The sequence below is a fragment of the Gadus macrocephalus genome, chromosome 12, assembly GCF_031168955.1.
Source record: "Gadus macrocephalus chromosome 12, ASM3116895v1".
Taxonomy (NCBI): Eukaryota; Metazoa; Chordata; class Actinopteri; order Gadiformes; family Gadidae; genus Gadus; species Gadus macrocephalus.
This window is the reverse complement of record NC_082393.1, coordinates 12,353,758-12,381,572: the sequence shown is the minus strand read 5'-3', so window position 1 is coordinate 12,381,572 and position 27,815 is coordinate 12,353,758. Positions and strand designations below refer to the sequence as shown.

The 27,815-nt window shown below is 45.5% G+C and overlaps 1 protein-coding gene across 2 annotated transcripts in view; it reads left to right on the top strand.

Annotated features, from left to right (window-relative positions):
- syde2 (synapse defective 1, Rho GTPase, homolog 2 (C. elegans)) overlaps positions 1-27,815 on the top strand; it is a 99,310-nt gene that overhangs the window by 9,112 nt on the left and 62,383 nt on the right. For both annotated transcript variants that reach the window (XM_060066799.1, XM_060066798.1), the window contains 4 exons: positions 11,425-11,699; positions 13,006-13,417; positions 18,976-20,183; positions 24,660-24,786. In XM_060066799.1, coding sequence (XP_059922782.1) covers positions 11,425-11,699; positions 13,006-13,417; positions 18,976-20,183; positions 24,660-24,786 — 2,022 coding nt within the window. The remainder of the gene's footprint in view (positions 1-11,424; positions 11,700-13,005; positions 13,418-18,975; positions 20,184-24,659; positions 24,787-27,815) is intronic.

Here is a 27,815-nt window from a genome sequence, read left to right as displayed (position 1 = left end):
CTCTGGCCAGTGATGTCGCAGGTTAAGCCAGAGTTCTTCCATCTGAACAGAGCATGAGGTGGGTGATGTTTGTCCTTGAGGATGCTCTGGGCTTTCCCCCTGCAGCGCTGTGTGTACAGTGTGTCCATGGGGGGTAGGTTGGAGCCAGTGATTCTCTCTGCAGTCTTTATGACCCGTTGAAGCGATTTCCTCCCAGACAGTGTGGTGTTTCCGAACCACACCGTGATGCCACTGGAGAGGATGACTTCAACGCATCCTCTGTAGGCCTGGGTGAGGGGCTGACCTTTATGTCCAGTCTTCTTCAGCAGCCTGATGAAGTAGAGCCGCTGCTGTGCTTTCTTCACGGTTTTAGCAGTGTTTTGGGCCCAGCTCAGGTTATTCGCAATGTGTAGACCAAAGAACTGATAGTTGTCAGCCCGCCCCACCCCCGTCTCCTTGATGGTGGGGGGGCTTTCCTCCTGAAGTCCACAATTAGCTCCTTTGTTTTGTCTACGTTTAAAACTAAGTTGTTATCCTCCCCATAGATAGTGCCTCTGTGGACTAGCTCCCTGTAAGAGGACTCATCCCTCCCTCTGATGAGGCCAAGGATGGTCATGTCGTCTGGGTATTTAACGGTGATGCTGTTATTGTCCTGGGGGGAGACGCAGTCATATGTATACAGTGAGAAAAGAGGGGGGGGGGGGTCCTGTGCTGACTGTGAGCTCAGCAGAAACCTTTGTACCAATCCTCACCACCTGTGGTCTGTCTATAAGGAAGTCCAGGATCCATTTGCAGGTGGGTGTCGCTTCTCCAAGGTCTGCCAGCTTCCCAATCAGCTTCATTGGCCGAATTGTATTAAAGGCGGAGCTGTAATCCAAAAAGAGGAGGCGTGGGTATGTTTTTTTAGTTGCCAGATGTTCCAGTGTGGAATGGAGTGCCAGGGCCACCGCGTCGTCCACTGATCTGTTGGTGCGGTAAGCAAACTGTAGGGGGTCTACAGTGTCTGGAATCACAGAGTTGATGGAGTGTAGGACCAGCTTCTCCAGATACTTCATGGCCACCGACGTGAGTGCCACTGGCGTGAAGTCATTCATTGTGGATGTATTTGGTTTCTTAGGGACTGTAACTATGACTGATGATTTAAAGATGCGTAGGACGGTTTCCTGCATGAAACCGTCCCCCGCACCTGTTGTTGAAGATGTCTGTGTACACCTCTGCCAATTGTTCAGCGCAGGCTTTTAGGACTCGGGTGCCCCCTATGAAGGTATTATTGTAGCAAAAGTCTTTAGCACCTGTAACTGCAGATTTTGTATGCGTACACTAAAGTCACAAATGTGTAAGAGTAAATTTGAAGTCGTAAATATTTATTTTGCATGTGTACTCTAAAGTCACAAATGTGTATCAGTACATTTGATGTCGTAAATATTTTTTCTACCATTGTTAACACTAAATAGAGTCTACGAGTTCACAAGTTCGTGTTACAGGTGCACAAATCCTATCCTGTGCATCACAACTTCAAATGGTCATGCACTTGACACTTTTGCTACAATCATTGCAGCGCAGTTGGTGCACATGGTTCCCGTGGGTCCTTAAAAAGTCTTAATTTTTTTTGTGTGAAATTAAGGCAAGAAATTGTCTTAAAGGTCCCATGACATGCTATTTTATGTATTCTTTAATATAGGTATTAGTGGGCAACTAACACAGTATTCAAAGACGTTCCTGAAATTCAGCCGTGGTGCAGAGTTACAGCCACTCCGAGCCAGTCGCACATTGAGCTTCCCCCAAATGCGTTGTTTCGGTGTCTGCAGCTAAAATGCAAATGAGGAGGAGCGAGGCGGGTCAAGGAGGAGGGTGGGGGTGTGGCCCTGAGCAGCTTGCAGCCACGGTACCATGCGCTCTGTTTACAGTGGATGTATCGCAATGGCGAGGCGCACACAGCCTTTAGCCGTGTTCTGTAAATATTCTAGAACACACGGGAGTCCTGGAGCTCTATATCTAAATATTATCATATAGCCTACATAGATATCTATATCATATAATATATATTATAACGGCCAAAAGCTGTGTGATATTATGAATCTCAAACGACGGCGTTGGGTTCTCCGACGTTCCTGGTTCTTCAACGTCCTCATCAATGTGAAGTAGACTGAACCGCGACAAGGAGGAGAAAGGGATCGTTGCCGGGCAGCGCTTAGGCACCTCCGCCTCCGGCGGTGGTCCCTCAGCGGGTCTCAAGCTGGAGACATTCGCCGCCAACAATCCCTTTCTCCTCCATGTCGTGGTTCCTGTTCTTGAGGGAGTCAAAGCCAAAGTTCCTTCCCCCCAATTCATTCTCAACCTTGGCTGAGATAACCCCCAATACGAGTCTCGTTGTAGAAATACCAGAGACGAGAGTCCGACAGAACGGTTATCCAAAGGAAGTGTACAACACTTGCGTTACAGTCCTGGAGCTCTATATCTAAATAATATTATATAATACATAGAAATCTATATCATTTAATACATATTATCACGGCCAAAAGCTGTGTGCGCCTCCAGACGATATAATGAATCACAAACGACTTTGTCGGGTTCTGCGACGTCTCTGGTTCTTCCACTTTCACATCAACCTGAAGTCGACTGAACCGCGCGCTGCCTGCTGCCGGCTGCCCGCTGCCGGGTGATGGTGCCTCGCGGGAACCGGTGGCATGACGCAGTTCATGTACTTCAGCCAGTCAAAGCCAAAGTTCCTTTCCCCCAATTCCTTCTCAACCATGGCTGAGATAACCCCCAATACGAGTCTCGTTGTAGAAATACCAGAGACGAGAGTCCGACGTGTTATGCGCCATAACGCCAAAAGCAGAACGGTTATCCAAATAATAAGGAAGTGTACAACACTTGCGTTACAGTCCTGGAGCCCTATATCTAAATAATATCATATAATACATAGAAATCTATCATTTAATACATATTATCACGGCCAAAAGCTGTGTGCGCCTCCAGACGATATTATGAATCACAAACGACTTTGTCGGGTTCTGCGACGTCTCTGGTTCTTCCACTTTCACATCAACCTGAAGTCGACTGAACCGGGCACTGCCTGCTGCCGGCTGCCCGCTGCCGGGCGATGGTGCCTCGCGGCAACCGGCGGCATGTCGCAGTTCATGTACTTCAGCCAGTCAAAGCCAAAGTTCCTTTCCCCCAATTCCTTCTCAACCATGGCTCAGATAACCCCCACAACAGTCTCGTTTTGGAAATACAAGACACGTCAAAGAACCGACAAGAAACACTTGCGTTACAGTGTGTGTATACACACACACACACACACACACACACACACACACACACACACACACACACACACACACACACGTGGCGCTCGCACGGTCGAGTCTCATTGGCGGGCCAACGTCTCTGGGCGGGCCAGGCAGAGTAAGGGGAGGAGCTGAGATTCCTGATGACGTCATGAATACAGACATTCCAAATCAGCGCACTTGAGCCTCTGTTTTTTCAAAGGCGAGCAGAACAGCTAGTGCTCGTTTTACACCAAACGCAAGTTTTAGCCATTGGGGGACCATAGGCAGGCTAGGGGAACTCATATTTATGTTAGAAAACCTCATAAAGTGAGGTAAATTTAAAGTGACCTTTAAATTTACTGTAAATTTGCTCTAGGTATTAAAATTTTTTTAAGACTAGGGGAAATTGTCGCACACAACAAATCACCTAGTGCGTCTTTTAATTACGGCATTTTCAGGAGTTTTACGTTACGTTAACGTTGACATCAGTCATCAGTAGGCTAACTTGCTGGCGCTAATTTTAGCTAGTGACGGTTGACATCATCAGGCCAACTTGCGCTACTTTCAGGATGGGACGGTGCAAATTCAATGAGAAATGGTTTGAGGAGGATAAGTTTCGGGGGTGGTTGGAGAAGGCAGGTGACTACGAGGCAAGGTGTCGTTTATCCCGAAAGGCATTCATACTAGGGACCATGGGAGCAAAAGCTCTTGAGTCCCACATGAGGTCGCAGAAATATATCCGATACACCGTGGCAGCTTGCGGGACTACACCGATGCCCGTATTGAAGCAGAAGCAGAGCGTCTGTGGGCGGGACAAAATTGCAGCATTAACCAATGAAAGCCGCCGGCCGGGGCAGCATTTTTCAAACTACACTGGGACCATCCAAGCAAATTCTTACTTTCTGGAGTCTTGAAAGTAGACAAGAGGGCATCCTATACAACGGAGTTGGGTATCTTACATTATGACAAATTAAATTACTTAGTTCAACTGAATTCCCCCCAAATTATTGCATTAACATGCCGCAAGTGTCCTTCAATGTATTTTAATGGTCTGCTTGGATAGTCCCAGTGTAGTTTGAAAAATGAACCCCCTGTCGGTGACTTTCATTGGTTACTTCTGCAATTTTGTCACGCCCACGGACGCTCTGCCTCATATGAATACAAATCACTTTTGCTACTCATGTACCACCTAGATGTGTTGCAAAACTACCTGCAAAAAAACCCCACCTTTGAGACTCGCAGGAGCAGATTTGAGCAGTTGTAACGATGGACTGGAGCGTTATTAGCATATTTTATTTGTGAGGAAAATTCCCACAGATCACATTTGGGTTTACGAATGCACACATTTTGGGCATGTTCTTAGATTATGAAACATGGGTGTGCGAATGTGGTTTGCACCAACTGCGCTGCAATGATTGTAGCAAAAGTGTAAATTGCATGACTCTTTGAAGTTGTGAGGCACAGGATAGTATGTGTGCACCTGTAACACAGACTTGTGAACCAGTAGACCCTATTTTGTGTTTACAATGGTAGAAAAAATATTTACGAATTCAAATGTACTGTTACACATTTGTGACTTTAGTGTACGCATACAAAATCTGCAGTTACAGGTGCTAAAGACTTTTGCTACAATAATACCTTCATAGCCACCCCATCATGGCCTGCAGCTTTGTGGGGGTTCACTTTCTTCAGAGCCCGAAGGACACACGTGTGTGTGTGTGTGTGTTACTTGTAGCGCGGTCTCCTCTGTGTTGTGGGGGGACTTTATAGGGGTATCGCTGTTCTGTCGAATCTGCCATAGAAACTGTTCAGTGTGTCTGGAAGGGTGGAGTCACAAACTTCGACTCTGTTTGTGTTACTTCTGTAGTTGGAGATGGACTGTATTCCCTGCCACATACTCCTTGTGTTGTTGTCCCTGTAGCATCTTTCAAGTTTTTGGGAGTATGTTCTTTTGGCCGCTCTGATGGACTTCTGTAGCTCGTACCAAGCTTGCTTATACTCCACGGTGTCCCCTGACTTGAAGGCTGCACACTGGCTCCTGATCTTCATGCGTATATCGGCATTGAACCAGGGCTTTTGATTAGGAAACATACGAATACAAACTGAGGTGCACGGGAGGGAATACAAACTGAGGTGCACCAGTCTATATAGCAGTGTCAATATTCATGTCAGTGCCCTCAAAACAGCCCTGCAGTTCACACAGTCCACATCTTCAAAGTTCTGACTGTGACTGGGGTTGCTTTCAGCTTTGTGATGTAAGTGGGCCGTAGCAGGACTGCTACGTGGTCAGACTTTCCAAAGTGAGGTTTGGGGACAGCAGCATAAGCATTTTTGATGTTATTGGAGAAGTGATCCAATGTGTTGTTACCCCTGGTGGGGAAGTTAATGAGCTGGTGGAGTTTATGGATATGTTTTCGATGGATACAGTGCTTAAAATCCCCTGTGATAATAAAAGCAGCATCTGGGTATGAGTTCTCATGTCTTAAGATCATGTCGTGCAGTACTTTGAGTGCTTTGTCCTCGTTAGCAGAGAGGGGGATATACACTGTACTCAGTATAATGCACTGCAGTTCTCTAGGTAGGTAAAATGGTCTGCACTTTATGGTAATAGCTCCACGTCTTCAGTAGATAACTGCGATATTACCGTGTTGTCGGTGCTCCAGGACTTTTTGACAAGCAAACGTTTTTCCTCTGAGTAGCCATCCTACTGAGAAGGTCGTCCATTTTATTTCCCAGTGACTGGAAATTGGCGAGAAGTATCGCCGGGAGGGTTAGCCTTCCCTTGCTAACGAGGAATCTGAGTCTTCGTTCCGCGCTGCCCCGTCTGCCTCGCCTCCGTGTTGGTGTCGGGGTGCCAGGCATACCCCCGGCTGCGGCCTGGCCCTGCGTTGTCGAGCAGTTTGGCGTTAAAATATCCTTTGTGACTCATCTCACCAAGCTGTATCAGTGTCGCCCATTCATACTTGACGCTAGCCTTAAAGTACCACACATTAAACGAAAGAAAATAAATCAATAACACGAAAACTATGAAAAACTTGACTCGGAGAGCTATGCTATGTCGCACACAGGGCGACATAGGGTGCCATCTGCGCCATATTAAAAGATGGCGCAGATGGCACAGTCTTAATAGACCATTAAGACTGTGACGCAGACCATAAAGACCCTGACAAAGACCATTAAGACCTTTTTTTGTTTGTATACAGTTGACAACACTGGAATAGCCTCAGCTTGGATCTGCTGATGGGCGCACAAACTTCCACGACCGGCTGAGGAGTAATTAGTCTTTAAAGTTTTCAATTGATCGCTTTAGCACCCCCTATATTCCTATTTTTATGAACTTTAGCCTGGTTACCTTTCCCCTATGATTATTTTAGTACACCAAGCTTGGTGATTAACCTCGGCTTTTGGCACCTAACATTGGTCAGCATCCATTTTGTTACAGGTTCATTTGCTCAACTTGAGGAGAAACAACTGTCTACAGGATTTCATGACTGTAGGTAAAAGGGGTCAGGAAATATGTCTGTCAAGAGTATGCATTTTCAGTTAATGGTTATAGTGCCCCCTATGGGCGAATCTGGATACAATTTGGAGTGGTTGCGTTTTCAGTTAATTCTCTTAGCGCTCGCTATCGTATGATCTAGATACAATTTGGAGAGGTTAATCGTTTAATGATGAGAGGTTAAGTTAAATTTGGACTATTTTGAGGCTCTGGCGGACATGTTGTTTTGTCAATCGACTTTATCTTACTTGAGCAGTTAGAACTTTGGTCCCCAACAGCCACCCGCTCAAATCAAACATTCCGTCGAGGAACTGTGGTCATTTTAGTCAGAGGCCATGCCCATCTCGATGCCACGCCCCAACTTTTTCATTGGACTCAAGATCATAGGAGTCCATCTTGATGTTTATATAAGCATTTAGGTCTTTACACGTTTTAAACCACACACTTTTCAGAAGTCAATGGCTCCTGGGTTCGTTGATCTTTATTGGACAGACTTCCCCTTATGTCAGATTGAAGACATTGGTTCATGATGATACTGTATTTGCTAAATTTGTTTCTTGTCAAAAACCCTAGGATCCTTTGGGAATTTTGGAACAAAGTTCAAGATCAATTCATAGATTCTTGAGGCAGATTTTTTCAACATGAGGATGTGCATTTGTGAACCAGTGGCGGCTGGTGGTTTTTAAAGTGAGGGAGGAAGGACTGCACGCTTGGTTGCCATTGGCCTGCTTGCACTGATGGTGGCCTATTGTGGCATAAGTATGTGACACTCAAGTTGATCCAGGGTGTTTTGGTGAACTACAAAATAGCAGGGAGGGATACTTGTGTGAATTGATACAAATCCACCAGTGGCAGCATTGGACTTTGGAAGCAGGTGGGCAGCATGTCTTGGACTACAAGGGCAGAAGGAAAGGATGCAAAGCCAATTAGTGAAATCAGGCCTACTCTTGATTTGTAAAACTAAATAAAAAAATCTGGGCCTATCATTGGGCCTATTTTTGCCCTCAATGACTGAAGCTTTTGGTTGTAATTTGGCTATGTTTATTTTCAGCTACAATTGTTTGAAGAAAAATAATGAAACAATACCAAAAGTGATGCAATTTAAAATGCATCATGCTCTGAATCATTCACTAACATCCTTTCCACATTATCAAACAGAACGGTCAGAGTAACAAACAATTAAAAGAACATCAAGAACACTATTTTACAACGATTTACATGGGCTGTAAGCCTTACATTGTGTGAGGCAAATGTGGATGTTAATGGGTGTTTCAGAATGTTGGTCATGGTGTTAAGCCAATTAAGATTGAGGGATTTAATTTATAGATCAAGTAAACCCTCCTCGCGGGCTCCGCAGCCCGGCCGCGGGTTCGTTGGTTCTCGTAACATAGACTTGACGGGATAAACCCTCCCTCCGGGCTGCTCCACAGCCAGGACTCCTGCTTATTGGTTTATAGTGCAACCAGGGCTTCAGCCTATACGTGAATAGACGTAGGCGGGATCCAGATACCTTAGCTAGTCACACCCACCCAGAGGAGGACTTTCCTCCTCTCTCCCATTTAACCCCATGTTATTCACCGGCCGCCAACACTTTCGGGGAAATGAATGGGAGTCAATGGAGGCTGAAGGAGGAACGTCCTGCCTGAAATAATTGTCAAAGGCATTAAAGTAGTCCTATTTAAGGGCATTGATTCATTAAAGTAGTCCGGACAATCTACCTTTTTTATTCTCAACAATGCACCTCCACTGGTGTGAACAAAGTTTCATGACTAAGGCAAAGGGGTCACGAGATATGCTTGTTCAAAGTTAGCATTTTTGGACTATTGCTATAGCACCACCTTGAGCCAATCAGTGTAATATTTCTTCTCTGTTAATCTTGAGTTTAAAGTTTCATAAAAACGTGCAAGCGGTTTAGGCTGTGTAAGTCAAACGTGGCGGAATAATAATAAAGACACTAACGATTACAATAGGTTGCCTTTGCACTTTGTGCTTGGCACCCGAATAATAATACTAACGATTACAATAGGGTTCCTACGGTTTCGTAGGACCCCTAATAATAATACTAACGACTACAATAGGATTCCTACGGTTCCTTAGGAACCCTAATAATAATAATACTAACGATTACAATAGGGTTCCTACCGATTCGTAGGAACCCTAATAATACTAACGAAAACAAAAGGGTGCCTACGGTTTCGTAGGACCCCTAATGACTCACGCACAATCATACACCGGAACAGAGGCCTAGACGTATCCCTGTAGATTAACTTTTCATCAAGTGAGAATATAATTATAAACATATGTATGCCAGAGCGATGACTGGTGACTGGTGACTGACCAGCCAGGCGGCTGGTCATTGCATTCAAAAGCATTTCCTACAGGAAAAGTAGAAGTTAGCCTCGTCATTATAGTGTGTAGAGTGGCACATATCTTGGAGTCGGTCATTGAAGCAATCTTTTTACACAGACTTTCTGCAGAACATGTTATAACAAAACAAGGTCCTCAGCACCAGTTCCCCCACCCATTCTCTTCGCATCTGCTCATTTACCTACAGCCTTTCAACACTTGGTGAAAAAGGGGCCTGTCAAATGACTATGATTTGCAGTTGCTGTGCGATTTGTTGGAAAAGGTGTGTTTTACTAGCTGCTGGCTATTTGCACACACACGCACACGCACTCATTCTCTATGTTTGCTTCGACATGCATATTCTCTATACAGCCTACGAAAAGGACTCTTTTTTTTTGCTGAGGTAACTGTACTCCTCAATGGCATATAGATGACATACTTTAGAACAGGGGTCGGCAACTAAGTTTGGCCTCGGGCAATTTTTTTTCCAGTCAGTAGGTAACATCAAAGGCTAGTTCAAGGAATTGATTAATGAAAGTGCATCTGGAACTGTGACGTAGGCCCGTCAGCTGGCTTAGTCATATGCCTACCAAGCACTAGATGACTCTTAGAAGACGTACTTATAAACAAGTGTATGCCCTAATCACGTAAATGTCATGCCTGATCACGTTGGGTAGAGGTGTTGCTGCACTGTCTCCACAGAGACAACGTAGTGATATCATCATGAGCAGTTCTAACTGGAGAGAAAGTGAAATCCGCGAGCTGCTGATCATGTGAGAGAAGGTGATGCAGTCATATTAAACAAAGACCTTGAAAGATGGTGCGATCTGCGAGAGAGACGCAGAGGACCTGTCCTTACGAGGCTTTTGTCAACCCAAAAGTGGTCAGCAAAATAAAGAATTTGTTGACGTTTTTGTACTTGTAAATAGTTAATCCTGTTTGTAGCCTACGCTCAGACGTGAACTCATTCTTGCATGCGGACGTCTTCATTCATAAAAAAATAAAAACATTCGGGAATATGCAAATTATTCTAAAGAGGTCTAGACTCTAGACTCCTCGGTTTTACACAGGAAACTTGATAAGACGGTGAAATTGCCGGGTGTGCCAAGCCTCGACCGAACCTGCTTGGCAGTGTAGAAAGGCCTTATGCTGGAGAGAGGGCAGTAATGCGCATCTAAAGAAGCAGCCAACCACACTTACTACACACACACAAACATGCACACGCACACGCACACGCACACACACACACACACACACCACGGCGGGTGCTGCCTTACTGCGCACACACACAAACCTCCGTTCCTAGCCTGTAGGCTGTAGGCGAAGTAGTCTCATCAGAGAAACAGCGTTAAACAGCAAAGTCTCAAAGCTTTGCGTCTTAAATCTTTTGTGAACTTTTTTCAACAGCTCCTTCCTTTCTCTACGTGCAGTATCACACAAAAATACGTAATGTCGGGTCGCCATGGTTGTTGTATATAGGCCTATAGAGGGGGGTTCCGTTTAATTTAATATTGTATAGTTTCCAATAACTCCTGCTCAGACCCTCGCAGCTTATGTGGGACCGTGACGATTCTCTAACCTTCCGGGAGTAGTAGCAGGATTTGATACAATTAAATTCAAAAGCGGTTGTGAAAGAAAAAAAAGTTCACTATACCCGGCCCTTTACATTTAAGCTAACAGATATAGATATTCGATATTTAAAAATAATAAATAAAAAAAAATCCTATTACTTCAGAATAATCTGGCGGGCCAGATATTATGTCTGGCGGGCCAGTTATTGCCTACGGGCCACCAGTTGCCGACCCCAGCTTTAGAATAAGAGGACCAAGAAAGAAAATAGGTGGGAAAAAAAAAGTCAAAAGCCGCGTTTCCTTTTGGTCCCAATTTCAGTGTTTGTAATCTACAATGACATTGTCCCAGAATAGGCAAATGGTGTGTGACAAATAAGGGTACATTAATTCCCATTAAAGGTGACATATTATACCTCCAGGTGTGAATGTGATTAGCCACTACAATCCGTTTTGAAAACCTACCTCTTCTGACATCACATGTGGGCGTGTCCACTTAGATGTATGGTCCTAGATATATCTGACATACATGTAGGTAGATACGCCAACTTGTGATGTCAGAAGAGGCAGATTTTCAAAACGGACTGAAGGAAGGTTTGTTGGTACAGATATTTTTTTATTCAAACTAGGGTAAGATAAAGCCAGAACCAGTGTCAAATATCTGCATACATATTATCTTACATTTGACAAATGCCTCAGATGTGGATAATTTATTAGTGGAACGTGGCAACAACAATACTCTCTCTTTCTCTCTCAGTTCCCGATGAGAATGCACAGGGCCGCGAGCCAAACCAACGACCCAATGAGCCGCCCGGTTGTCGGTCGATGCTCAACTCCATTACTGTCTCCAAGAAGCGCAACTGGCTGCAGCAAAGCTCGCTGGGGAGGGTCCATGGGGTCGAGGAGCCCCTTGGAGATCTTGGGGCTGATGAGGAGGGAGGACAGCCTCTCATTCGTCCCAGTTCTTCCCCTGAACTCCTGATGCCCCCAGGGGTTTCATTGTCACGCCCAGTGCGTTTTCACCTGCCGCAGGTACTGGTGATAATTGGCTTTTTAATACAGATGTGGAGAGCATTATACTGGCGAATCATCTTCGGGGATGTTTTCATTGTCTTCTTCTACAGCCAACAACCATAGTAGCTCATTCTTATTATGTATTTTGATTAGTTCCAAGCCAGTGTCCATCCCAAACTTTGTCAACTTGCTAAATATGTCCTTAATCAAATTATAAATGTGCCGTCCTCTACAAAAGCTTCATACTCACTCTGATTCTTTTGACCTAGTGTTTATTAAGTTATTGGTGATCCTCCCTCTCTCGTTGAAAATAAGTTAATTAAGTGAAGCTCTTTCAGTGAAGCATTTGAACAAAAAAAAAGCACTTTCTCTTGCAGTCTGTTAGACCAGGGGTCTCCAACCTTTCTGGAGCTGAGGGCTACCCGATAGATGAGAAACTATATGAAGGGCTACTCCATTCAAAATCATCTTCTTAATTGAAATAAGTGTAAACAGCTCTTTAAAATAAGCCTATGTTTTTGTTCTGCTAAACATTAACACCAATCAAAGGAAATTGAATAACAGGAATAATTATGATCCCATTTATTTCAAAATATAAGAATGGTTACTGACAGTCATTGCCAATTTATCTCAACATAAATTAAAGGAAAGGCACAATAATACAATTATATTGTTCAATGTGCCCCAACACTTATGTGAAAGTTAAAGCTCTTCAAAAAGCTCCACTTCCATAGCAGTCACACAAAAAAAAAGTTTAAGTTTAAACAACTGAATTTTGAAAGATTCCACCTTAATACTTACTCAAAACACACATCACATATTTAAATATAACATACAAACATATTACACACATAGCATATTTCATAACATACAAATGCATATGTAACCATTATGAATACAAGTTCTAACAAGCCTGCCATTGCATCGAATCCAACAGAGCACTGTACTCACTCAGGTTTATAACTTGACACAGCATCTCTAATCTAATTTTCGAGGTGCACATCGTTTAAGCAGGTTTTCTGTTAGTTAAAAAACGGACTCACAGAGAGAAGTCGAACAAAACGAAAAGAAAGCACAATCTCTCTTTGAACCCTTGGCCAAGCCGAGATGTGAGCGGCCGCAGGGCCAGTGTTATTTCCATTCACAGCAGTCTGCACAGATGGAAAGTGCAGTAATTGTCACTATTGGAACATCCATGACGTGCGACTCACAGGGTCCCAGCGAGCAACGTGTTGGCGAGGAATGTCTTAGACTATTTGTTATTGCAGAAAATATATCACTACATAATGTCTTTGTTTCCCTGTCTACGGTTTGCGTGGGCCAGGCCCAGGTCATGCCACAGATCCGGTGCATTGACCCGGCTGAAGAAAACGATGCAGATGACGAGGGTGAGATCTGGTACAACCCCATCCCTGAGGACGAAGAACCAGCTCAGGTGACCAAAAACAACCCCCCCTCTAGGAGACCAGTGGCCTCACCTCCGCAGGAGAGCCAAGCCCCAAAGAGGAGGCCAAGCAGGTGCTGGGATGGAGGCTCCTGTAGGACGCCAGACACCTCCACCAACACGGCCCGGCCAGAGAGGCTTAGGGAAGGCGGGGGCCTGGCCTGCATTGCTGGCGGAGGAGATGGGAGCCAGGGGAATGCCACACATTCCATAGATACACCACATCTGCACAGGCAGATGCTTTCTTGCAAATCTCAGGAGGAGGCGGGGGCTTCCGGCAGCAGAGCAACGGGTGAGGAAGGGAATACACACACACACACACACACACACACACACACACACACACACACACACACACACACACACACACACACACACACACACACACACACACACACACACACACACACACACACACAGAGACACAGACACACACAGTCTATTTAGCTCTTAGTTTTCTCTGGCTGCTGCTAGGCTTTCAGATATGTTTCTGCTACTTGGTAAAGAAAATAAGAAAACGGAGAGATTGGGAACCAAGACCAAACAAAGATGAAATAGGAGCAAAACAAGGTCCTATTAGATCTGACAATGACCCTCTCACTGTTTAATCACAGCATTTACCATCAGTGTCACTCAACAGTGGAACAGTAGTTACACATCAGCAGGGAGTAATCTTCCATCTCTCATGTTGTAGACTCTTTAATACCTTCCAAAAAATTTGAATGTTCTTTATATTACATTTATTCAAGTGTGTGTGTGTGTGTCACTTCTACATCTGCAAGTTTTCTTCTTCCAATGGGTTGTCTCAGACCAGTGTTATGTCGACACTCAGTCCCTCCCTATGGACTATTTTTCCTTGTTTGTTCTCCTGACTTCCTACCTGTTGTCGTGTCTATTGTAGCAACATGGTAGTTTTAACTGTTTGAGCTGTCCTTATAATTATAAATCTAAACGACTCTTCTCTGTGGCATGCAACAGCCCCCCCCCCTCCCCCAACGGAGTACATCTGAAGACCAAAGCTATGCCTTTTGTTAACTTAACTTTAATTGTCTTCTGCTCAGGAGACAATAAACCCCACTTCTGTCATTGATAATTAATGGTTTGATGTGGCCTCGTTTAAAATAGATAAAGATATGCATTGCATATACAGTTGTTTTTTATAAAATAATATAGTTGCTACAAAATTGAAACCATGAATTGAATGAACTCTCACACACTGATCCTTCCTTGTTTGGACCTTAAGTACTTGAAGCAACCGAGAGGAGATTGATTGACACCTGGAAAACAGTCATGGTTGGTGGCTCACTGTTCCAACCATCCACGTCCCCCCCCACCCCCCCAAAACGTTAACTTTGGGATTAGGATTCAATCACTCCCAGAGGAGTCTCCTTGTACCCAAATGCTAGTCAGAGATACACTCTCTACTACGGGGGGGGGGAGCGCTCATTTCTAAATACAGTTTGATAGGTTGGTTTTTCGCAGGCCTCTTTGAAATGTGCTGCTGTCATCAGTCTGCTGAAATTAGGGGCTTTCTTGTTCGGGTAGGTAGGTATGAGCTGACATAATAGCAGAGCAGATTAGCTTGTTCAGCACATTCTAATCCGGTGAAGGAGTTTTGTTCATCGACAAACAGGGAATCTTTGTTTTAAAATGAAAAGGTTTGGTGCAATGTTATTCTAGTATTCAAAAGAGACGAGATGCCCTGCCATTCAACCAACCTAGTTTAAGGAAGCTTGCAATGCCCCAACAAACACACCCACAAACAACTATAGAATGTTGGCCGATTCCAACAAAAAAGGTAAGCTGACACTAGCCAAAAATAACCATTGACATTGGTGTTGGACCTGTTTAATTTCTCTAATGAGTAAATGCACTATCCCATTGAGCTGGTGTTCTTGCTGTGCTCTTTGCTGTTGTATAAACCAGCCCCAGTCTCCCTACACCCACCAGCACCACCCAACCTACGTCCACCGTGTCTCGCTCCGGAACTGCCAGCTTGTTGACTTTGTCGCCCATTCCTGTGGCTTTGGTGACGCTATCCCACACTTGGGCTCAGCAGCCAAGAACAACACTTTAGACTGTGTGTTCCCTCTCACATTGAGGGAACACACACCGGCTATACAAGCGACGACATAAATTGACGATGTTCTACAGCCTGTATTTGGGATATGCGGGTGCTTAAGGAATGTTAAAGGAGCAGGGAGATAGGCGCATTAAACATTGCCTTGATATTGTATCTAAATCAACATTAAGGCACAATCCAATTTCCACCCCTTACCCCTCCCCCTTTCCCCTTCCCCTTGCCCCGGGTAAAACGTTCCCCTAAGAAATGAGACACCCCTCCATTACGTCGAGTCATCATCGCTTGAAGCTCGTGGACTGCTACGTCAACAGAGGCCAAGAGTAGGCGTGTTTCCGAATGATAACAACTAGTAGTAGTAATAATAATAATAATAATAATAATATCAGTCTTGTATAGCGCATTTCTAGTACCCAATGCGCTTTTCACAAAATAAAAAATAAAGTAAAAGGGCTCAGAAAAACCAAACCAAACCAAAAAAGGATTCATGACAGCTGCCAAATTTAATGGTCGGCTTTTCCTCAAAGCCCTCCCTTTAAAGTGTGGTCCTTTGGAAGCTTCATTTCAAGGGCTATGTAGCCCTACGTCTTGGCCCTAGCCCTAACCCAAATGAGATTTGGGACAGCCCTACCCCTACAAAAACAAGGGGGAGGGGTAAGGGGAAGGGGTAAGGGGTGGAAATGGGATTGGACCTTAGCAACAATGTTCACTCCTGTACACGTGCGTGTGTTTGTTGGTATATTTCTTTGTCTTTGCTGCCAATGTAGTTGGCTTTATAGAAGAATGACATGGTGCTTCTCGTCTAGTTGGGAGGAAGGGGGATGGGACAGGGGAGCCTGAGACAACTGAAATAAGGGGATTCTCACTTGCATGCATACATACATACATACATACATACATACATACATACATACATACATACATACATACATACATGCATAGAAATGTCTTCTGAAATGTGTAATAGAAGAAGGTTGAACAGATGAAAGAGCAGGTACATTTTGCAGTGAAGAGGACAATAAATGGATTCCTTGTATGCGGTTAACAATGCTTCTAAATTCAAAAGTTCACATTCAGCAACACTTGGTCATGTGTTTTTTTTACCTTTTTTTAAGTTCTGAAAATGTCTGAGCTGTCAATGGACTCATAGTGTTGAAGCAGATCCAGGGTTCTAGTCTTGCGATGTAACTTGTGTTATCAACCTGGGAGGGCACAGAGATCACTTAGTGAAGATCTAAAAATGGACAGCAGCCTCCTTGATTGAAAGGGAACAAGAGAGTTCTGCATTAATGAAGTGGTTCAGATGCAGACGACTTGGTATGACTATGGCCCTCCTCTGTTCGGATGGCTGCTTTTCTGGGCCGCCGGATACTCCCCAGATGGGTCTTGCAGCCAATTGCCCGGTCGTAGTGTTCCCTCAATGCCCTGTATAGAAGCTGGAGTCGTGATTGATGTAGTTTATACAATGTCCATATTGCATCTTTCTACCCACGTCGTGCTGTGGGATTCTGGCGGATGGTTCATAATGTAAAGGGCTATTTCTGGGAGTTGTTTAGGTCAGAGCAGTTCAGTGAGGAGGCCGGGCCGCCTAAAGTGGCCTAGAATTAGCCTGAACAACTAGGGTTACATGGAGAGAGAGCTTGGGTTGTGTTGCTTATCTTATCTATCTAGAAGAGGAAGATTGGAATCGTCAGGTTTTGTCTGTGAGGCAGACGGATTACTTTCAGGAGATAATGGTCATAGTATTACATTTTGTTAATTAGTGAAAGTGGCTACATGGTCTCTGTTACTTTACAACAGTTAAGAATTTTAAAGATGCAACTTATTACAGAGCCTTTACCACTCTCATGTTTGGTTTTAATCATCATCGGCAGCAGTTTATCAAGACTGTACTTCCCTGCAGAGTGGCCTTGAATTAGTTGACACTTTGTTGCTACAGTTACCAGTTAGCTGGAATTGCCGCTGCTGCTCCTGCTGCTGCAGCAGGGTGGCCAACACTGCATGAGCATGGCCTTGGCAGGGGGCCATGTTGTGCTAGGAGGAGGAGAGCCTGCATGCCTTGTTCTAGTAGCAGGGATTCTGTTTCCAATGTACATGACACACTGGGTGTCCTGGGCGTCACTTACAAAGGAAGGGTCCCTTGTGCTGCTGAATGTGTTGAAGCTAAGAGAGAGAGATGGAGGCGGAGAGGGAAAGAAAGTCCAGTGTCGGCTGGGGCCCTAGTCACAGATTGCAGAAACCATGGGACAACTATGGCATTTATCCCGCTATGTACAATCCCCAAGTTTGTAAGCGTACTCGTACTCACACACACACCATTTAACTCAAGGGTTTTACAGGGACAGCAGATTTGTTTACCTCCGACGTCTATCAGGACGTCTGTCTGTCTGTCTGTACCTAGGTATTGTATATATCTAAACCCACACTGGATTTCATTCACTCACTTTCACTTTCTGACACTCTTTTACAAGCAAAGCCCAGTATCGCCCCCCCAAAGCACATTGTGCAAACACAAATGACATATATACCCTGAACTGAGAATGTGCACACGCATTGCTTCCCAATGGGGTTAAGGCATGCACATGCTAACATGCCCCGACGCATAATAACGGATGCTCATACACTCACACTAATAAACACACACCCATCCAGACCATGCTTCTCCGCACCTGTCTGTTCGGCACGTTAAGGAGGCTTCACAGCACTACATTCCTGGACGTCAGATACAGGGTGACTTGGGATGGGGGCGTGTGTGTGTGTGTGTGTGTGTGTGTGTGTGTGTGTGTGTGTGTGTGTGTGTGTGTGTGTGTGTGTGTGTGTGTGTGTGTGTGTGTGTGTGTGTGTGTGTGTGTGTGTGTGTGTGTGTGTGTGTGTTTCTAACTTAGAGCTCTGAGTGCCTGGCTAACTGTTGTTATTTGCAAGTGTATATACCCGATCCTCTCTTTGAGCACAATGTACGCCGAAAGTCATGGATGCTGTTAAAGAAACCAACAGTTCAGTCCTTGTTTAATCCTCCACGACAGGCTCCTTCCCTTTCTACAAGGAACCCAAGGGACCCCTGAAGTACCTTTTTTATAATGTGCGAAAAAGTGGCAGGCTAGTCAAGAAGTGAATCTTCTTAGCAGAGTTCCAGTTGTCCTAAAAGGGGAGTGGGGCACTCTGTTTTGACGATTTAAAATTTACTACGATGTCCCCTCGTTATTTGGCAAATTCCAATGTAACTGTAACTGTGAACCTGGAGTTCTGCTGAGGAAGCCTAAAATTCCCTCCACTAGCCATATAATCCCTCACTCGTTCTCCTCTCATTTTCTTCTTCTCTTCCTACCCACCTCTCTTTCTCCAAAATGTTAATCTTAATCTAAATGCGCATCTATGCCATCTATCAGAGTACTCTTTGAAATTTCACAGCAGTATTGAAGCACACAATAATGCGTAACCCATCTCTTGTTCATGATACTAAAACAGTTTGCATTGTCATTTTGAATTGCCATCGAAGGCGTTACATATAGAAATGTATCATAGATTTTAATTCAAAGATGTATATGAAAACAACCTATTTTAATATTTCATAAACTTTGATTGGTTCATAATAATAATATAATCAAACGCCCTAGTTAAGACTGTGGTTAGGGTGTGTACATGAGAGATTCAAATCAATAATTGTATTTAAACTGGCATCATACATTTGGTACATTTCAAAAATGGATTTCAGTGATAGTATGTAAGTAGTGACTTATTAACGTCCTCATGTTGTATGTTTTCTTCTGCAGAAGGCTCGGATGATCCCCAGGCAGCTGGGTTCTCGCCTCCCTCCAGCCCCAACCCAGCCAAGAAGCCCAGTTCCCTGAACTGGTCCTTCCCTGACAAGATCAAGTCCCCACGCACGGTCAGGAAAATCTCCATGAAGATGAAGAGGCTTCCGGAGCTGAGACGTAAGCTTAGCGTCAAGGGGTACCCCAGCAACGCCAACAGCAGCAGTGGCGGGGGCAACAGAGGCAGCCAATCAGAGACCAGGGCCAACTCCTTTAGGCTGAAAAGCTCGGGTCCCGAGGCTATGGCAAACTCCTCGAGACATCCCAGATTCTCTACGCCCGGTGGAGGAGGGCAGGCGAGCCACAACGTTATCTCACGCTACCACCTGGACAGCAGTGTCTCCACCCAGCACAACTACGGCAAGAAGGAGAACAGTGGCGTGTCCAAGTCGGCCAATAAAGGTGGCTATCTCAGTGACGGAGACACCCCCGAGCTGGTCGCCAAGTCTGGGAAGCGCGGCTGCACGGAGGGCAGCGGGCGGAAGTGTAAGGAGTTGGGTCCCGGGAGTGTGGGAGCCGAAAAGGCGATTGGGGGCACGGGGACTGCTGCCGGAGGGGGGGGCCCTCCAAAGCTGCACGGAACTGAGCTAGACATCGACGCCTTCCGCCCATACAGTTTCAGCCTGCAGCCAAAGTGCAGCCAGTACATCTCGGGGCTGATGAGCCTACACTTCTATGGCGCAGAGGATCTGAAGCTACCGCGCGTGGACTCACGTGACGTCTACTGTGCCATACAGGTGGACTCTGTGAACAAGGCACGAACTGCCCTGCTCACCTGCCGCACCAGCTTCCTGGAGATGGACCACACGTTTAACATCGAGCTGGAGAACGCCCAGCACCTCAAGCTGGTGGTGTTCAGCTGGGAATCAGCGCCCAAGCAGCGCAACCGCGTCTGCTGCCACGGCATGGTTGTGCTGCCGGCGCTTTTCCGCGTAACACGCAGCCACCAGCTGACCGTGAAGCTGGAGCCACGTGGGCTGATCTACGTTAAGCTTAACCTGATGGAGCACTGGCAGAACTCACTGGACGGGGGTGGGGACGGCAGCCGGGAGCGCCGGGTGTTTGGCGTGGAGGCGTGGCGCGTGGTGGAGCGGGAGAGCACGGGGCTCCTGGTGCCACTGCTCATACACAAGTGCATCACTGAGATCGAGAATAGAGGCTGCCAGGTGAGTCAGAACCCCTTAAATATCCCGAGCTGAAGCATGTCTGAAGAAAATATTATCAATAGTAATTCTGAAGTAATGGAGTTATGGAAACAAAACTTTAACATCACCTTGAATGATGCTGCCATGCGGTAGGTTTATTTAATGACGTTGTGTCGCTAATGGGAAGGGCAGTAAGTGCATAAAGTACAGTAAGCCTGTTTAGTAAAAAACTCTGGCCCTGCAGCCATTGGTGATGCATAAAAGAGTGTCCTATATCCACACTCATGGAACAAACCAAACAGAACAGAACACCACAACCCTGGTGCTTGCACTTCCTTCTATGCCTTTAGAGTGGCCTTTGTATCCAGCTGAGTGGGGAGAGCTGCAGGGAGGAGCCCAAGAGGGAGTTGGTCCAGGGTGAGCGAAAGCCAGCTTTTCCCTTTTGCCACTAGCGTGCAGGAGGAATAAGAGAATCCTATTCCTCCTAATTAAGGCCAAGACTGGCAGTAAAACTGTCAGGCCATTGGTTGTGGTAGCTCACTATAGGGGGGCATGCCAGGGGCAGAGGGTGCTGGGTTAAACAGTAAGTCCCATGAAACGCTCATCTGTCAAGCAGCACACACTTCTCCCCATCCCCATTTCACGGTTACTGCTAGGTAACCGCCAGTTGCCTGCCGTTCTTGTTGCTGTGTTCTGTAGTGGTGTTTTCTGGGTTGTCACATGTAATGTCTGACATAAACCATAGTTGAACCTGCTGAAGTGGATTTCTGACATGTAAGTTGATAGCATGAATATAATAACGTTTTCTTTCTATTTGGATCCAACACATGCATGCACTAATATCTAAGTGTCGTTGGTGTCCAGTATATGCTACAATCATTTAATAATCTGCCATTATACAACAAAGAAAACAGTAGTTCAGCTGTGAAATATTAGCGATTTACAAATGTCAGGTGTAAGGTGGGTGTGTGTTTGTCCCCTGTTGGAGATGACGTGACTAGGGAGTAGGTTTTAGGGGGTGTCCAGGTTAGTGACCATGAGGGTGAGGTCTGTGGGAGGGTATGGGGATTTGGACGCAGGATGCCAGATATCTTGCTGCTGCTGCTATTGTTATGTTGTTTGTATTCGTCCCAAACAGGTATCCAGGTGTGTGTGTGTGTGTGTGTGTGTGTGTGTGTGTGTGTGTGTGTGTGTGTGTGTGTGTGTGTGTGTGTGTGTGTGTGTGTGTGTGTGTGTGTGTGTGTGTGTGTGTGTGTGTGTGTGTGTGTGTCGTAGTTTACATAAATGTGGTAAATAATAAAAGTGTTGCTCCACTACTATGCTGCTATCTGTAATTTTACAGAGCTGAGGACCGATGTCTCTTTCCTGTCTTGTGTGTGTGTGTGGTGACTGAGGATAATTCTTATCTTGCAGAGGTACAAAACTCAGTGGGAAATATTGTCTATAGACAATATCAGTCCTGCAGCCACACAATGCTGGCTGCCATTGTTGTCTAGGAAGTTGGATTGTCTGATCCATTGTTGTTTCTCTGGGCCTTAACATTCACAAGCTAGTTGCTGCTAGTGGGTGTTGCCCGGCAGCAAGACTCAGGAGTGAAGGAAGGAACTCGTCAATGGTACCAGCTGTTCCTTGCTTGTGCTCTGTGACTCTAAGCCCCATAGAAAAAGGGTTTCTTTTTTATTTTCCTCAATGGACTTGTTGTTCATTGTACCCAATGACTTGTGTTTACTCACGCACAAAACTAAGGCCCTGCCTAATCTCTCGTTCTCTTTTCCCCATTCGTTTAAGGGTTTCGAAACACTGCCCACCTCACAGGACTCACTCACTCACTCCCTCAATAGTTTGGCTGGATGGATGTGTAACAAAACTATTAAGACAGTGGTCCGTGGCAAAACATATAAAGGCTGTGAAGGAATGTGTTTGTGTGTATAACCGACCTGGTCTCAACCTGCCATTCACAGCCCACTGACTGAGTTGCCAGGGCAACCGCAGCAGATGGCCTGCTATGCCAAATTCCAGGCTGACGCATGTAGGAGAGATGTCCAGGTAGTCTGGCCTATTTGCAACAAAACGGGGGGGGGGGGGGGGGGGGGGGGAAGCAAGAAGAGTTGGATTGAAGGAGCCTGTTATGACCTGTTCAACCTACTTACTTTGTGTAAGGTTACATATAGGTAATTCTTGGCCTAAGATTTAGAGGTGCTGATCCTCATCCCAGCCGCTTCACACTCGGCTGCGAACCGATCCAGTGAGTGGTGAAGTTCACAGGCAGATGATGCCATCAGGACCACATCATCTGCAAAAAGCAGTGATGTGGTCACCGAACTGCAACACCGAACTGCTCACCGAACTGCAACACCTCCCTACCATGAACGTGGACACAGCTCTCGCTTTGAGAGTATAGAGATTGGATGGCCCTGAAAACACTTGTAGTACTGGATGGGCATACTCCGAGGCCCCCTCCAGGATCCTTGCGAAAAGCTGGTCTGTGGTTCCACCTCCGCAGCGGAATCTGCATTGTTCCTCTTAAATCTGAAGTTCGACAATCGGCCAAACCCTCCTTTCCAACACCTTGGAGTAGAATTGACAAGGGAGGCTGAGTAGTGTAATACCCCTGTATTTGGCACACACTCTCTGGTCCCCCTCTTTGAACAGAGGAGCCACCACCCAGGTTTGCCACTCTTTCGGCACTGTCCAAGACTCTTACGGCTTGAAGAGGGGTGTCAACCAAGACAGCCCCTTCACAACCAGAGTTTTCAGCATTTCTGTCCGGATCTCATCAATCTCTGGGGCTTTGCCATTATGGAGTTGTTTCACTACCTCAGTGACTTCCCCCAGGGAAGTTGACGAAGAACCCCCATCAGCCTCCTGCTCTGCCTCTACCATAGAGCGCATGTTAGTCGGATTCAGGAGTTCCTCAAAGTGCTCCTTCTACCGTCCGACTATCCCCTCAGTTGAGTTCATCAAAGTCCCATCCTACCTCTACACAGCTTAGGTGGTTCCCCATTTACCCCTCCTGAGGGGCAAGACGGTTTTCCAAAAGCACCTTCTTGCCGACCGAATTTCCTTAGCCATGCCTTTGAGCCTCTCGATACCCTGCAACTGCCTCGGTCGTCCTCCGGGATAACACATCCCGGAAGGCCTCCTTCGTCAGTCAGACTATTTTCCTGACCACCCTCTCGTCCAATGGGGTAAACTCCAACACCGCGGCACTCATCCGAGGATTTCTGAGCATCCTCACACCAGCCCGGTCCAACCCCTATTCAGGAGTATGGTTCCAGAGCTGAGACAGTGCTTAGAGGTAAGCCCCTCCAGATCTAACTGGTACCATTCCCACTCCTCCCTCACAAGCTCCGGTTCCTTCCCCCACAGCGAGGTGAAGTTCAACGTCCCAAGGGCCAGCTTCTGCCATGTGGCAGCGCACTCTACCCCAGCAGGTCTTCCTGTGAGTGGCCGGCCCACAGGACGGAGGGGGCGGGTGTGCTCGGCCGGGCTCCGTGGCAAGCCCCTCAAAAACTAGCCCTCTGTCTTGGCCTGGCTCCAGACGGGGGCCTTGGGTTTCCTCCGTTCAGGGTCTCTCCTCCTCTTGCTCTATTTTCCATGGAATCTTTGTGAACCATTCTTAGGCTGGCCCCTTACCTGAGACCACTCTGCCATGGGAGACCCTACCAGGAGCCCCAGGCTCCAGACAAGATAGCCCTCAGGTTCAAACAAACCTCCGACATGATAAGGTGATGGTTCCTGGTTCCTTTCTGATAATAATGATATTGATGATTATGCACAATAAAAAGTCTTAAAGGAAATTCCATCTCCTGTGTCATATTTATAGTATAGTTATAGTATAGTATAGTAGTATAAGTATTTAGTATTATTTTAGCAACATTTTTCTCTTTGTTGCAGAGAAGTGGCATTATGCCACTTTAAGGGTGAGTTGAACTGGGTGGACAGTGGACACAGTGCTTTTGTGTTGTTATGTAAGTTGTGAGTACATGAGTTGGCAGGGTTACTTTTACTTGTTGGTTGCCATTTCTTCAACAAGTCCCAAAACGGCTAATGCGGCTTGCCACCTGCTGTGCTACCTGGGGACTGAAGCTGCGTCTTTGAGACATTGATGTTAGGATACAATGCATTTTCACTGCTAAAATGAATCGTTTGAATTGGGTTTTGGAGTCTAATCACATAATGTCATGCTTCGATATCTTTACAGGAATCCAAACAACAAATCTAAATGAACTAAAATGGGTCCCGCGATTAATTATCCCATTAAGTGACACACAACATAACTAATTTATCCTGAGTTGGACTTCAGAATGCTGGACTTCACCACACATTCCTGCGTTCTAGCCAAGTTGTCATTCAATATTAGGCCTTTTCCAACAGCACATTGTTTGGACGGACGTAGACTTGATCGATAGGGCTGTAAAAATGTCCACCTAGCTTGACCTACTTTGTCTGTTTCTGTGTGTGTATTGGTGTATGTGTGTGTGCGTGATTTTCCAGGTGGTGGGTCTCTACCGTCTTTGTGGTTCGGCGGTGGTGAAGAAGGAGCTACGGGAGGCGTTTGAGCGAGACAGCCTTGCCACAGAGCTGTGTGAGAACACCTATCCCGACATCAATGTCATCACAGGTAACTGTTGTCATCAACACCATGGTTATAACGATCACAGCAAAGGCATGCTTGCATTGACTGTCTGCAAAAATTTCGAGGAGTTTTCTGTTTGTAGTTAACCAACATCACAGTTCAGGTTATGCTGGCGCACAATCTACACACGCATATATATTTATCTTTTTTTTGTCCCACTTGGCTCCCAATTTAAGATTTTTTTTTCGTCTTTGGTATTGTTGTGGGCAACAATTTTTGCATTGGTCCAGAAGGGTTTGCAGCAAAAAAACGCTGCAGCTATGATCTTCAAAAACGGCAAAGCAATTGAATACTTCAGGGCAATAGCGCCCCATTAATATACGTCCTCTAAAAGTGCTTGTTTAGACATTGACAGGCTCAGATTATATTCTAAAATTATGTTAAGGATCCATACAGAGGAATACAACCAACTCTTGACCAACAAAATGAGTTGCAGTCAACTGTAGTTCAACCAGCTATCTCATAGGACTGTGTTATGGCTCCAAGGCTGTGGAGCTGTGGGGGAGGTCGAAGAATGTCCCTTCCATTCCTCGGTCTTGGGATCAGAGGTAGAAAGTATTTGATTGTTTTTTATACGATAGGGTTTGTTTATAAAAGTTTATTATTCGGTGTGATGATCAGATTATGATATGTATTATAATATTGTCACTTTAAGCAAAATGCATCACTCTCTGTGATGTATGGGGAAGGTAGGTGTTTAAGATGGGTGTAGAGGGTGTACAGAAAGTATTTGGTTGGAGTTCATGGAGGAGAAACATGGTCATGAATTTTCTCCCACCTCCCTTCCCACAGTGAAAGAGGAAGGCGACAGGAGCTGCTGTTGGTTTTGGGAAGAGGCCCTTTGTGGGCCTCCTTCTATCATGCGGATGCTTTGATCGGCATACATTTGCATTGCAGGGCAGAAAACACAGTTAACAGTTGAACGGCTTCGGAAAAAAGGGCACCAGTGCTGGAGGTGACTGTTAGTCTTTTCTCACCGTCCAAATGTACCCTGCCCAGCTGAAAAAGGGTGGCTGCTTCACTCATGGGCCTCAAGCGCTCCGGTTGGATGTGTGTGTGTTTGTTGGAGTTGGGTCAATGGTGTTATTGTTAACTGCAATAAGGGAGATGTCAGTTTGTGATGGTCATGGATCTTACACTTGTGTGTGCGAGTGTGCATTCACAAACACACCATTTTTTGCATTCTCACTTTTGGATGTGCTGTGTCATACCATGCCGAGCTGAATTGAGTTTCCACTATCATTTCAAAAGCGCTGTGCCAAACCGGGCCTGATATGGATAATCTCAGAGGTAAGGCCAAAGCGAGCCCGACCCGCCTTCAAGTGGGCTGCAGTAACGTCAGCCCTGGTTGCGGTTCGGCGAGAGAAGTTGACTCTAAAATCATGGGAATATAAACCAATAAAAATACAATAATAGTGTTCAAATACAATAGTGTTCTTGTGTATGAGACGTGTCGCCACGCATAAAGAGTATGGCTACAGTTCTCAACAGCTGCATTCTTTATAATGTATTAGTTCCAAAAACTATAGTTCTATAGGGCAATGATGGTTTAGTAGAAGCGCAACCCAGTGATTTTAGTTTGACGATATTCTATAGATTGAACCTCACCGCAATGATTTAGTTTTATGATATTCTCTTGCACAGGAAAGGAGCATTTCACCGGTGGAGGCATGAATATGTATTGAAATTGGTCCTATATGTAGTCGAATAATAAAATAAAATTCTAATTTGGTGCCGTCTTGACCGAGAAAAAGCAGAAAGGGACTTTTTGGCGCTTGTGGATTGAAGACAACAACTCCCAGCATGCACCACGATGCACAGCTTCGCTGGCCACTCCCGCTGATCTAGATCTCTGCCTATCGGACACCTCGCTGTTCCATCTACCAAGCTGATACCGCAAGACTGCTTGAAAATCATTTCACACAACATTTCTAGTGAAGAGTATTAGTTGGTGAACTCAGTGAATAAGTCCTCGTTTGTCTTTCTTTCGAAATGGTGTAATTTTGCATGGGGCCATCTTCTTTGTCAGATCCTGTACCTTCCGCCATTGTACTTCAGTTTTATCAACAGCCTCTGTTAGCTTAGCTTCAGATGCTGTGGATGTTAGTTTCTGCTGGTGAAGTCCCACCCACTGGCACTGCTCTAATAGGTCTGTAGCGTCAGTGGGTCCCACCCCCTATAGGGGGGTGGGACTAGTGCTTGTAGTCTTACGAGAATCCTCGTCATATTGCGTCATCTTAAACAGGTAGTGTTGAAGATCGATATGGATCTCTCCAGAAAAAAGGTAATGATGCACGACCATTCAAAAATATGAGTGGGTTTCTTTCTAACGATACAAAGCTTAATGGAAATGGGTAAAGTTTCCCTTTAAGAGTACAGTGGACCAATTGGGAACTTTTTTCAAGAGGAAACCTGCATGTCTTGGATTGAATAAAAGACGGGAACCATGATGTTTCCGTCATCCACGTAAAAGGGAGTGCTCAGCACAGTTATGGATCTGAAACCAGCTTTGCCAGCTCATTCCTTCACCCACACCCCTCCACAACAACACACCCCCCCCCCCCCCCCCCGACCTTCCAAACTCAGCCGCTTATTGTAGCCCTGGCCCAGTGAAGACATGGAAAGTCATTAACAAGTGCCCCCTTTGTTGCCGAACAAACACAGATGGTATTTGGCTCATGAATGGGGGATTAGTTGAACCCTTGGCCGGCCAGGGGAGCAGTCAGCCTTGCCTTCGTGTCGGAACGCTGTGGTTCTATTCCGTGGTACAGAGAACTGCATGAAGATTAAATGCAAGCCTTTATTTTTGTGTTTGTTTTTTTGATTGTTGTTTTGTTATAGGTCTTTAATGTGTTCTCTTTAGAGGCATGAGATTGCTCTGAGCAATTCCCAGAGCATAATTAATGATGATTGTTTTTGGGGGACTTATTTATTTAACTTGTTGACATGTGGACATTGACAGACTTTGCATGCATCAGAATGCTTTATGCATTTTGTAAGTTTGGGATGGTTCA